General features: G+C 37.1%; 1 protein-coding gene across 3 annotated transcripts; it reads left to right on the top strand.

The window, feature by feature from the left end:
* Positions 1 to 4,774: 4,774 nt before the first annotated feature.
* dhrs9 (dehydrogenase/reductase (SDR family) member 9) lies at positions 4,775 to 10,173 on the top strand. 3 transcript variants are annotated; one of them, XM_088605386.1, is made up of 5 exons: positions 4,775 to 4,899; positions 6,453 to 6,767; positions 8,164 to 8,422; positions 8,963 to 9,126; positions 9,668 to 10,173. In XM_088605386.1, exons 2-5 carry the CDS (start codon positions 6,455 to 6,457, stop codon positions 9,889 to 9,891), a joined length of 960 nt encoding a protein of 319 aa, XP_088461512.1. In that variant the 5' UTR covers positions 4,775 to 4,899; positions 6,453 to 6,454; the 3' UTR covers positions 9,892 to 10,173. The 3 variants fall into 3 exon arrangements, with proteins under 3 accessions (XP_088461512.1, XP_088461513.1, XP_088461511.1); XM_088605387.1 differs by having other exon boundaries at positions 4,790 to 4,895; XM_088605385.1 differs by lacking the exon at positions 4,775 to 4,899 and adding an exon at positions 4,994 to 5,017.
* The last annotated feature ends 3,267 nt before the right edge of the window (positions 10,174 to 13,440 follow it).

Raw genomic sequence — 13,440 nt, 5'->3', positions numbered from 1 at the left:
ACCAATTCATAAACCATTAAAAAATAAGGAATAGTGAGATCCTAAAGCTATTTTTTGCCATGATTTTTCCCAAGGGTGGAATTTGCAATAGACACACAGAGAAATTAGTGAATTATAAAATTATATATATAATCATATGTGTCACTATTAGTGTTAACAGAATAGTTCTCTGTGAGGAAAAGTTCTTTACCCACATTACACTTTTCTCAGTATCTCCTTTTCCATTAAATAGATGTAAGGTGTTTTCCCTGACTTTCAAAATAAAAAAAACATCACCACCAAGGAATCTTATCCATTAATAAGTCACATCTTTATAAAGTTATAGATTCTTCAACATCAGAGTTAATGACCTAAAAACCTGCTCTTTGGCTGCATTCCAGACAATATATGGGTTTATGAAACGTTAATATTGATTTTTGTGAAACCTATTGTATCCGTAAAATTTCACTTTTGTCACTACACTGACTAAGAAGTGTCTGGATTCCATCTGTGCGCCCATCAGATTTGTATAAGTTACATTCTGACTTACTACAGAATGATACAACCTTACAGGACACCTCACATGTCTTTCTGTCACTCATCATTACATGTAATATTCAGCTGATACTATTAACATGATTGCCTTAGTGAATCTGGTTTCTAAATAAATTCTGTTTTAGAGAAGGACTAAAAATGGTACAAACGTATACTGTATAAAACTTACAGAAAAAAAGTTGAGTGAATTATTTCAGTTTCACAGGCATGTTTTATGTAAGTGTACTCTTTCTTCTCCTTTCCATAGTTAACTAATTGATTTTGGTGTTATTTTATAATTCTGCTTTGAAAAACATCAGAACAAGACCCTCAAATAATGGCTCTCATCCATTCAAAGTCATTTCCTACACCCAAAGGAGTTTAACGACAGCATGGAAAATTGAGTTCAATGACCACAAGTCCCTTACCTCCAGCCTAATTCTTATCTCTGACAGCCTGTGTTGTGAGAGAGTCATAAATTATTTATTATTTTGGCCTTTACCACAGCTTAGCAGTAAGTGCTTCTTTTCTCCTTTTTAGAGCTTCCTCTGAAATTCTAGCTCAAAAAGACATGTGAGCTGTTTATATAATTGTCCCATTAAGAGGAGTGTACATATTGTCTTCACATTTTGTACTCAAATGTACTGTTTCTGAACGTTTGTGCATTTACTTCTACCAGATGGGTACATAATTTAATCCTGAATAAAGAATCTAATATATACTCATTTGTTCACTAACAAAGTGTCATCATTTTCACAATATGGAAACATTGTTATAAAATCTTATGAATCCTGCAACAAATTACAAATATTATAAACTGCATAACAAACTTAAGATGATTGACTAAAATGCCTTCTGGACAATTTCCTGAAGCTTTTTGTATTACACAATTCTGGAAGCATGTGTTACTTGTATGATAATTAAACCCACTCAAGTCACATCAAAAGGAACATGCAGGGATCAGTACAGGGAATATTATGGAGCAGAATTTGTAATGGAATATTCGGTGCTTTGACATTACACAATCAGCAGATAAAAATACACTTTGTAACAACATGAGCGGCAGTGTGTAAAGAAGCACTATGGTCACGGGTACCTCTGGCAACATAACCATGTCATCTTGAGACATGTTAGCACAGCAATGGGAGTGCCTCTTTCAAAAGTAGTTAATCAAAGTCATTGGCGAGATGCCACTGTTAACGGCTGGCTGTTGTGTGGGTGTTGAGCCAGTCTGCACGCTGTTAGTGAGAGCTCTGTGTACCCTGTGGTTTTGATAGCTCTAGACAGTGGCACTGTATTGGGCTGGAGAGCACTTGAGCACCACAATAGTTATACACCTCATCCCGATCTCAATCCCAATCCGATGTCTGGGAATAGGACAGATTGATGATCACATACACTGATCAGTGCTGAATTCCATGTTTATTTCTTTGATGGCTCAGAGCCCCTAATTTGACACCTACACCAAGTCATGAAAACCAATCATGACTAGGTCTTAGACAAGTTTACCATCCACTCATTGTATATCTTGATCATTGGCACTTAGAAAGTGTGCATTTTTCACTAAGCATGTGAACAGGTAAATTAGATCTGCCTTTAAGAAGATTAAAGACCACAAGGTGTAAATACAAAGGACAGGGCTTGAGTCGTATATATTCCATTTCATATTTACAAATAAATTGGTACAGGTGAAAACAACAAGCACTTAGTAGAATGGTACCATTCTCCAGACATATCCTAAAACAACAGGTTAGATTAAGGACTCTGAAGTAGTTGAAGATGTACTGACAACTTGCTGAAAATAAATTAACAAAGTACAATCTAGCTGCCAAACAGTTCTTTGCAATCATTAACTAAAGAGCGATCAATATCTTTGAAAGGAACAAACTGTGATAAAAAAAAGTCAGGGCAATGGTCTCTGGGTGAAACACCACTATTCAGACAGGAATTTGAACTTTGTTAGCCATTTACCTTTTTTTAATTCCCTTTTGGGAATTCTCACAGATGATAACATTTCCACAAAGGAAATTTGCAAAAAATGTTGAATTTGAAAACACCAAATGAGAACAAATGAACAGCATTACCAACAGCTCATGACAGCCGAAAGCTGCAACGCTGGCTATCTGTGGATCAGGTACTGTCATTGTTGAATTGAGACCTGTCTTGCCTCTTATAATATAGCAGACCTCTGCTGCTATAGTGAAAATGATTGGATTCAAAGTTGTCCTCCAAGATATGAACATGAGGGTAATGAAGAAGGAGAAAGGATCTATTGACTCCTCATGTTGATCCAAGTGTTTCCTAATTTTGATTTAAACTCCAATGAACTGGCATCAAATTCAGCTAGTTTTGCAATTCCTTTACTGTAGAAAATTGCCTTCCGCAATTGATCCATAAAGAATTTGGTCATTCCAGTGCACTTCCCAGTTTGGGTGTCTTTTATTCTTCTTATGAAATTATCAGCACTGATCAAACATCTAACTTGCATTTAGCAGAATTAAGAATGAAAGGTTTGCATTCACCTTTGTTAAGACTGAAATGGGTTATAAAGAAATAGTGGACCAATCAACTTTTATTGACCGCAATTGAGTTGTATCAAATCTATTGCTCTGTAATTGTGTTAACAGTGCACGGTCAGAAAAAGATTCAGTGCCTATAATTTTCCAAATTAATTTATGCGGTTGTTTACTTCCATCTAGTGGTGCTACTTTCTGTAAAATACAGTAATACAATGAAAATCATATCTGTACTCTATGTAGAAGAGAAGTAATATATAAGTAGTGAAAAAACAAACACAGGAAGCTTGATTTAAATGTGTGTATTCACATAGTTGTTGTATTAACACTGTGATGACGTTACCTACTTATTCCTGACTCTGTTGAATTGAAGGAGGTAACATACTTTACATCATCATGGTTCAATTCAGACAGCACTCTGAACAGCTGTCAAATGCTTATCGACCTACACAAGCTCAATACTGTATACCACTTTCCACAGTAAAGCCCATTACCAATAATCATACTGTATATCAGTATGCCACAGGTGGAGATCTACTACAGAAACCAGAACCATTCAGGCCAAACCAGCAGAAACTGCCTGCAGGAATGTGACACTCAATGCTGAAAAAGAAGTCCCTCCTCGGGATAGATCACAGAAAGATTTGACTAAAAGTGACCAAACGACTTTTGAGTGACGACAGCAACCATGTCTTATAGTCAATTTAAACAAAAGGTGAGGTTTTTGGACATGCTTATCAAAAGGGGGTATTTTTTTCTACAAATACATTTCTAATTCCAATACTGCACTCAACACTGACAAATTCCTGACTTTGTGTGCTTTGCTTGCCAGGATAACCTCCAGCTCCCCCACAACCCTCTTTGGGATAAAGCCGTTTGAAAGTGGATGGATGCATGTGACCAAGGGTGGGAAGGTGGCGCAGTGGCACAGTGGTTAGCATTGCTATCTCATGGTGCTGGAGCCCTGGGTTCAATTCCTGAGGTGCTATATGTGTGGAGTTTGTACGTTCTCCCTGTGTTAATGAGGGAGAAGCCAGTTTCCTCCCACAGTCCAAAGACAAGCTAATAGATCACGTGGCTTCTGGGAAGATTGGCCCTTGTGTGGGTGTGTTTGTGTCTGTGTGTGCCTTGTGATGGACCCATCAGAGTATATCCCACCTTGTGTTGCTTAACAGTATAGGCTCTGGCTCCCCTGCAACCTTGTATTGGATAAAGAGGTTAGAAAATGGATGGAATACTAACAAATTGTTAACTCTGTAGGGGCAAGGTGTTTTAAGGATATGCCCCTGGAATTCATGTTTATGCCAAAAAAAATGTCCTTCTGTGCACTATGGTTATTTTTTCAAACCACTCCTGTGGATAATAGCAGTCTATGGTGGTAAATCTGCTGAAATAAAAATATAATAAATCAGATAATCAAATACGATTACTGTATCAAACAAGTTTCTATGTACACTTGCTAATGCTTGCAATACCAAAAATGAGTAAATTATATGAGTAAAAAAAACATCTATAAAGTGCAATCCAATTAATCATTACTTTGTTGTCGTTCAAAACTTTTTAAATTGTGATAATTTAAATGCTTTGGAAACAACAGATATAAACTAAGCAACACTAATTATTTCAGTAGACAGAACAACAAAGCAAATTTCTATTTATACTATTTTAATAGCTAGGGAGCATAGCACCAAACAGTAAGAATAAAAAGTCAATTTAAAAAGTATTTTTTTTAAAAGCCAGCAGGTGGCGTTTTATGAGAATTGAATATATACACACACCCTACACCGGAAGAAGAGGGTTTGCTTTTAAGTGGTACTAAAAGTTCAGGGTCCATCTTCTATATTGGATCAATTGAGGCCACAGAAAGTAGGTGAGTTTACTATAGCTTTCATGTTTCAGACATATTTCAGAGTTCATCTTTTAGTGTAAATGATATTATTATTGTTAATGATTTTATTACAAACAGAAAAATCACTGCAACATGTACAGTATGTATGACTTTGAAGTATAAGATTTTATGTCATCTCGAATTGCTAAATCGTGAAGCAGACTGATGTTTAAAAGCGTTTACAATTAATTGGATTTTTAAAGACTTTTTCGGCCCTACTGGTTGTAATTTCCCACATCGTCGGTATCAGCGTCATCTCTCAAACTGTTGTTTTTCAGTAGGAGCGACGGAGTTTCTGCAGCTTCGGCTAATTATGGAAGCTGCGCTTCGTGTTAACGCCTAAACCGTGGTGTTTACTGGGGTGTAGTCGCAATTTTAAAAAAAGGACTGGATAACTTAATTTTTAGAAAGACTATTCTCGGCTCCTTTCAGAGCTAAGAAAGGTATTATCAATTTTAGATTATCTTTATTCCACAATAATATTTTCAACATTCGGGACTGTTCAGGTAATTTGCTAATTGCACTTATACACTATGAACAGGTCATGCACTCAGAGTGCCTACATTATTTTTCTGTATGAACACTATCAGCATACAGTTTTAATTCTTTATTCCATCTGCGTTATTTTTCATCTTTGCTCTCGTTATATTAATTTATTGCCTTATTGTACCTGCACGTTTGCTCATCATATGTCTACATAAAGCAAATTTCCTATACATTGTAAGTTGCCTTAGATAAAAGCGATTGCTGTCCAGGGTATAAAGATGATGCTAATCATTAACCTGTTGTTGCAGAACGAGACCCATTTTGCAAACCGTGCACTTTAAATAGAAAAATGCTGTAATGCCCGGAGCAGTTTTATTTATCTTTTCAGCTTGATAAGAATGCATCTTCTTCTGTTACCTCCTGTTCATTTGACTAAGTAGCTTGCTTACAGAGAATGTGCTCTCAGACTAGCCAGTTTGTGTTCACGGTATCATTTAAAGGTATTAGGGGGCTCCCTGCACTTATCTGACACTTGTTTTCAACGATTATACTAAGTATCTCGGTGTAAATCGATGTGTAGTCCTTTACTATTTTCAAGTGCATGCCTTGTTTAATTCTTTCCTGTAATTTGTATAGCTGTGTTTTACTAAATGTTCCTTTTTCTCGCAGTGTCTATTATTTTCTACTATAATCCCCCTTCAAATAACGAATTTGTACCACTATAGTGAGGTCAATTAGGCAATAATCCTCACACGTCGCTTAGGTTTACAGATTGTGTAACGTCTGTACTGACCAGATTTCCTGTGTTGCTTTCAGAACTATATTGCTTATGAGACGTATCAGCAGTTGGACAGTTGTCGTCAGCTGCCACCTGCTTGATAAAAAGTTAAAAGAAGTACTTTATCAAAAGTGGGATTTCTTGCATCGCCGAGATCTGGTTTATTATTGCAATCAATGTCAAGATTAGAAATTTAGCCCATACATTTACAAAGGTTCTTAGTGCAGGACTGCACTGAAAATAAGCTATCTCAAACTCTTTCTCTTTTCAGACATGTTTCTGTACCTGCTTGCTTTAGCGGCTCTCTTCTGTGTGTACCGCTGGTACAAGGAACGCAAAACCGTTCCCAATAAATCTGACAAATATGTGTACATCACTGGATGTGACACGGGGTTTGGAAACCAGCTGGCGAAGCATTTGGACCAACAGGGCTTTCGTGTGATTGCTGCGTGTTTCACTGAGAAAGGAGAAGACGCTCTGAGGAAAAGCGCTACTGACAGGCTCGTGACTCTCCACCTTGACGTCACCAAGTCTGAAAGCATTGCTAAAGCTGCCGAGCTCATAAAGGACAGGGTGGGAGAAAAGGGTACGTCTCAACTCTATTAATTTCTGGTCTCGGTGAAGTCAGACGTGGAATGGAACCTAAGTACTTTTGGATTTCGTTGATTCCACTCTTGTTGCCATGACGTATCGCTTGTTTGTTACCTGCAGAACTCTACATCATGGCACTGTGTCACAGTGCAACTCCAGCAGAATGAGTAGCCAAACACCGGGGTTAGTCTGCAAACCGTGGCATTGTTTTCATTGTTGTTTGGAAAAGGTAATTACACAGAATAGTACAGAAGGGGTGTCTAATTTGATTAAGCCTGAGAAATAATGCTTGTTGGCACATTTGTATTCTCTCTTTTGTTCACTCTTTTTTCCCAAACAATCTCATTGTTGGCCGCTCCCGAAGCCTGTAATTAGGGTGAGGCTGTCAGCTCTCGTAGGAATCCGACACTTACAGGTTTATCGAAGAGCCGCAGGCTTTCCCGCAGAAAAAGTGCTTAGGCAGGTGGTAACCATCCCTTTCCCAGGTATCTAACAGGTTGCAAAGAAACAATAGTGTGCTGAACAGGAAGTATTTAACCTCAACAACTAGTTCGATGATAAAGGATTCATCCGAGATTTAGGCTACCCATGAGCTTTGTTCTGTGTGCTTGAAATGCGTTGTTATTTTCTGTGTTCGCCAATTCATCGTTGTGTTCTTTTAGCTCTTGAGGCGCTGTTCATTATTATAAAATTAAGTAGCAAGCGACGAAGAGTTGGGACAGTATTTGTCACTGACCCCGTGGTTAAGCGGCAAGGAAACTCCGCCTTTTTCTGCGTCATAGCTTTCAAGGGTCCAAAACACGAAAGCGTCGGATTAGTATATCAAGTCTGATATTTCCGCAGTTAAAGAAACTACAGTTCATTGTCAAGAGCTTGGCTGAAACACAGAACCTAACACTCTAACCCCTCCAGGAATTAAGTTTGAGACTCCTGCTTTTGATTGATTCCGAGAAGATTCGTGTATTCCGAGATGTACAGTACTACACTAAGGCTGTCTTTGAGTTTAAATTTCCAGTGGGTGCTATTCATAGGGTACTGGGGGTGGTGTGGTGGCTCTGTGGCTAAGGATCTGCGCCTGTGGCTGGAAGGTTGCCGGTTCAAAATCCCGTGGCCGGCAGAGGAATCCTATTCCATTGGGCCCCTGAGCAAGGCCCTGAACCTCAGCTGCTCCAGGGGTGCTATATAAATGGCTGACCCTGCGCTCTGACCCCAAGCTTCTCTCCCTGTTTGTGTGTCTCATGGAGAGCAAACTGGTGTCTGCGAAAAGACAAATTCCTAATACAAGAAAGTGTATATGGCCAATAAAGTGATCTTATCTTTGTTGAGTGCAATAATCACGCCTTGGTTATCCAGGGTGTCTGTCACGGTGGTGTTTGTGTTGTGCTTTGCAGGTCTGTGGGGTCTGGTGAATAATGCAGGAGTGTCTATTCCTTCCGGGCCCTGCGACTGGCTCACTGTGGACGATTATAGACAGATGCTGGATGTGAACCTGCTGGGTGTTATAGCTGTGACACTGAGCGTACTCCCTCTTATTAAAAAAGCCCGGGGAAGAGTCGTGAACGTGGCCAGTGTCTTCGGAAGAATCAGTCCATTTGGTGGACCCTACTCTGTTTCAAAATATGGAGTCGAAGCCTTCAACGACAGCCTTAGGTATGATTTTAGAATTTTATGCCATTATTATTTGAGGTACAAGTACAAAGACTTATGCAAGTCTGCCTTGCTTAGGTCCCAAAAGAAATTCACAGAGCATTCAAATAAAATCATCTCATCTCTCAACAAATGTAGGCTTCTTTATGGTGTGCAAACTGAATGGTCTTTTTACTTCAAAGCAATCTAAAATTGTCAGGTGGTTTAAAGACAGCAATAAACCATTTCCTGTTGAACAGTGAGCAGCTTGTCTGTAAAGTTAAATAAAGCTGTAAGTCTTTAAGAACTCTCATTATATAAATAAAACGTTGTCTATAAATTGAAACTGTTACCTTTTTATGAATACATAATGCAATCTTTTCATTCTGTTACTACTGTTATATTGAGTTATGTATTTGTGTTTGTTAAAACATGGGCACACAGTGTACTGGACTGAAGTCTGCACATATGTGTCATAGGTAGTACAGCAGGCCTTTAAGTATGAACCTACTGTATGTTGTATTTAGATATTTTCTCATGTTGCTTTTTGTTTTGTTTTTTAAGGAGAAACATGATGCCTTTTGGAGTGAAAGTCCTGTGCATTGAACCAGGCTTTTTCAAAACCAGTGTGACTGACATTGATATTTTATTAAAAAATGTTCAGCAACTATGGGATAAAATGCCACAGGAAGTCAAAGATGACTATGGAGGCTCTTATGTGCAGAAAGGTAATTTTTGTAGACTTACAAAATGAAGATAAAATGTAGCACCTTTTACCATCTTAACACATAAACAGGTGTTCATTCTAATATTTAAAAAAGTCTAAAATCAGTGTAATGTTTAAATTGCAGTACAGCAAAATACAAGATACAGAAACACTTTTGGTAGATACCAGTCTTTTGTGCTAAATACAAAGTTGTAGTTACTCATTCTTTTCCGTGCATGAGCAAACATTACTCTTTTATCTTTTCAGTCCCAATTCTAGAAAGCTTCCAGATTCATTTTGAATTGTTTTTGCCCGTTATCTTATGTTTAGATAGTGCAAGACCTTAGACTTGTGACGGAGCACATTTCCATCATGAGCAACATTATCAAAACTCTTAATCTGTCACATTATGGTTTGGTGTGCACATACAGTACATAGCGATGGGGGCAACCAAGAATCTGTTTCATCAACTAACAGCCAGTTTTCTTCCTATGGCTGTAAATCCAAATTACATTTCTAGGGTTCATGCGAAGGTAAGAAAGCAGTACTTTCCTGTCTTGCAGTGTCAGTGTTGATGAAGAAGATGATGGGTCAGTTGCCAGACTCTGACCTGATGAAGGTGGTGAGCTGTATGGAGCATGCTGTCTCAGCCGTCCATCCCCGAACCCGCTACTCTCCAGGATGGGATGCCAAGTTCTTCTGGCTTCCTCTGTCTTACATGCCAACAGTGATCTCTGACTACCTGCTCCTCAAAGACAGCATTAGCCCAGAAAAGGCAGTAGTCTGACTTTCAGGAACTCCGGAGAGTCACTGAAAGTCGTGGCTTAAATAGTTTCGCCGGGGTCACTGTCCAGACCTGTCTAGTGAGTTCCTCCCTGAGTGGATTTGAATTTTCTTTTTGGCACTTGACACATTTGGAAGTCTGGTAAACATGTTCACCAAAATTAACCTTATTCTGTTCTGGTTGATTTCTAATATAGGATGGAACACTAATACTGCAGTTTGGTTTTGTGTGATCTTTGAATTGACATGGAAAGCTATAATTAAATAAACTATATTTATAGACTCATTTACCAAAATACTGTTTGAATAATGTTAACAAATTATTTTCTTGTAAACAAATGACTGTTATTTCAAAGGGCAACATGTCTTATCAGATTGGCTTTCCATGTGCAAGAGCATATATCCATTTTTAACTGCTTTTTTACAATTCAGGGATGCAGGAGAGATGCAGCCTATCCTGGTAAGCAACAGGCACAAGGCAGGGTACAACCCTGGACAGAACGTTAGTCCATCACAGAGCAGACAGACACACACACTCACAGTCACTCCAGGAACAATTTAACCTGCTAGCATGTTTTGTGACTGGGGGAGGAAACTCACATGACTATGGGGGTAACATACTGTATAAACACCACACAGATAGCAGCAGAAGGTACCTTCTCAACCCTCATTTTTTAATAGTAGTTCAAGTAGGTAGCATGTGTAGGCTGCAAAGGAACAGGTAAAGGTTTATTCCATGCTGAAAAGAGAGAAAAACACAACGTTTCGGCTGTGGAGCCACACACCCGAAGAAGGCTCCACAGCTGAAACATTGTGTTTCTTTTTCTTCTAGGTGGTAGTTTCTATCAACATTTTAGATTTACTTGTAATATTCTTCATAATTACTAAGCTATCATTGACAATGTTCATTTTGTTCTTAAAGTAGTCCTTAAGTTAAGCCTTCATATAAATATGAATTTTGTACTGGGAACGAATACTGTGGAATTTCTCTCAGAAAGATTAAAAAGGCTTCCCACATTTTGCTTAAATATTTAGAGTACATACGAGAGAGACTCTTTTTTTGGTTCTCCTTTGTTTCTGTACATAAAAATATGAAACCTGTGTAGTACAGTTCTTTTCTGTGGAGTGCAATTAAAACCAAATACCCAAATGTGTTTAACATTTTTAAGCAAAGCAGGCACTCAGCATATCCTTTTCTACAGGCAAATACTTCATATTTAAATTAAGGTAAATGAGGTCAATTGAAAGGTTTCCAGTATGCATAAAAATACACCCTTCTTAATTTGTGTATGTCCAGTGCAACAAATTGAAAGGCTGAGTGTTATGTTGATTCTTAGTCAAAATAAGCTAAACATGCATTTACATGTATAAACAGTTACAAATGAAGCGGTAGCATGCGGTTCAATTTGTCTGTCTACCCAAATAGACCATGCAAACTAATACACAGCAAACAACTTGATAGTGCTCTGAAAAATGCTTAAATTTAATCTTTTTAATTCTTAAGAAACATATCAATCTTCAGTAATACTGTATAAAACACTAATTACATTTATGAAATTCTTTCACTTTATGAATCCATCAAATCATCCAGTGGTGTACCGTGGGACCCACTGCTACAATTCCTCGGTAAAGGAAAGTAAAGACTATGTAAAGCCTATGTCATTTGAGTACTTATTCATTTTTAAATTGTTCATGGTGAATGGAGTTTTAAAGTTCTCAGAAGGTTCAGGAGAAGGTCAACCCCTAATCTTGCTCACTTCAGCCTACCTGTGTGTAAATATCACATTTCTGCTTTACTCCTTTGCCCGTCCTCTGCTGCACCTTCACCCTAATCATTCATCCTCCCTGGCTCTTTCCTTACAAAAAAGGGAGGACTATTCAAGACAGGTTATTCACTCAGTCAGGTGAGATAAGCCAATAAAGCAAACAAAATCGTAAAAGAAATCACATCTGTTCTCCTTCTTAATTAGGGTTTTACAGATCACTAAAAATAAATGAACCAATTGTTCCTATGTAGCTCAGACACAGTTTCCCACTCTGTCCTCTTCATAAATGATTCTGTTTTTTTTATTTTTTATTAATTTTTTAATACTATTAAGTTAAATAATTTGTATCCAGTGTTTTGAGCATACACAAATCATCCTGTATTTTCCTTTCAGAACTTTGACATAAAAATACAGGTGGATTCACTAAAATACAGTATAAAATGCACCATAGTGCCAGCTTAACCTGATCTTGAAATTTACCATTTACATTTTTCAAACTCTGAACTCTTCCTTATTCAATATATATATATATTCAATATAGCTTCAATATATATTCAATACCAATGAAAAAACTGAATACTCAAAAAAGAGCTTTAATAAAGCTTTACTGAAAGGGAAAACATAAACAATTAGAAATACATTTGTGAAAGACTAGAATAGTACAGGCAAATCAGTAGCATGTTGCTACTTTAATTTTAATTAAAACAAAAGACAGAAATTCATGGTAAAAAATGTTGCTCAGCTACATAATAACATCATTTGAATATATGAGATGGAAAAATGCAATTGATAAGAATTACAGAGTAGATCTTTGAAATAAGCAGATCCTAAATAGCCACAATTATACTATGGTAATGAAAATATACAGTACCAGTTAAATGAAAAAAAAAACTATAAATACGTACAGTATATAAAATGATCTTTTTCACTAACAATTTTGAAATGTTAAGTTCTGTTTTCGAAGCAAGAAAACTGTAACATCAATGTAATACAGAAACAAAGCAATTTGGAAGGTGTGTTCACTTGTTGAAAACTTTAAATGTATTTTAAGGTAAAAACTGTAGAGTAACAGAAATATGGCTTGGCTGTCTTCTTTTTAAACATAATTTATTTCTTGGAATCAAAAATGATTCCATAAATTCCGGATACAAATTTAAATTCCTTGATTCTATTTTTTTATTACTAACAACTAGAAATTCTAAATAGCATACCTACAATATTCAACATTCTGCAAATCTTGTCTTTCATTTAAAATATGTACAGTAAATATCTGAGCTGCCAAGTCTAACACAGCCACAGTACATTTTTGGTGGACTTATCAGTTAATTATATGTCACATGCTGTGTTTTGTCTGCATACTATTGTATTGTGTTAATGTTTGTGTATTTATTGTTCTTTTTTTACTCTAGTAGTTTCCCTGCTTAACTGACAGAGAAGTGCATTTTTTATTGCCTCACTATTTGTGATAAACGTGAGGTGAAAGTCCTTCTGCTCTGACATGATAATCAGGATATTAGCCGTTGTAGGCACTGCTAATGTTTAGCAAACATTCTGCCCCCCTTAAAGGCCTCATTTGATAAGTTCAGGGGAACACACTAAGTACTGTTCACAGAGATCTATTACAGTATGTGTGCCAGTGTCTCATCAGGTATGAAGAAACATACATTTTCAATCAGTATTTGGACATATTAGGTTATGACTGGTACTATTCAATAATTTAATAAAACTAAGGCCCACTGTCATTATCATCGTATCATAATTAATTGCTTGCGTTTGTATAGTGCTTT

The sequence above is a fragment of the Lepisosteus platostomus genome, chromosome 14 (assembly GCF_059453375.1).
Source record: "Lepisosteus platostomus isolate fLepPlt1 chromosome 14, fLepPlt1.hap1, whole genome shotgun sequence".
Classification (NCBI taxonomy): domain Eukaryota; kingdom Metazoa; phylum Chordata; class Actinopteri; order Semionotiformes; family Lepisosteidae; genus Lepisosteus; species Lepisosteus platostomus.
Note: the sequence above shows the minus strand (reverse complement) of the source record. Positions and strands in the feature narration are given on the sequence as shown.

What these genes read in the sequence shown, in the direction of transcription:
- dhrs9 (XM_088605385.1), top strand. An exon ending in GCCTTCAACGACAGCCTTAG is followed by an intron (nt 8,423 to 8,962) that starts GTATGATTTTAG and finishes TTGTTTTTTAAG; the next exon opens with GAGAAACATGATGCCTTTTG. An exon ending in AGGCTCTTATGTGCAGAAAG is followed by an intron (nt 9,127 to 9,667) that starts GTAATTTTTGTA and finishes CCTGTCTTGCAG; the next exon opens with TGTCAGTGTTGATGAAGAAG.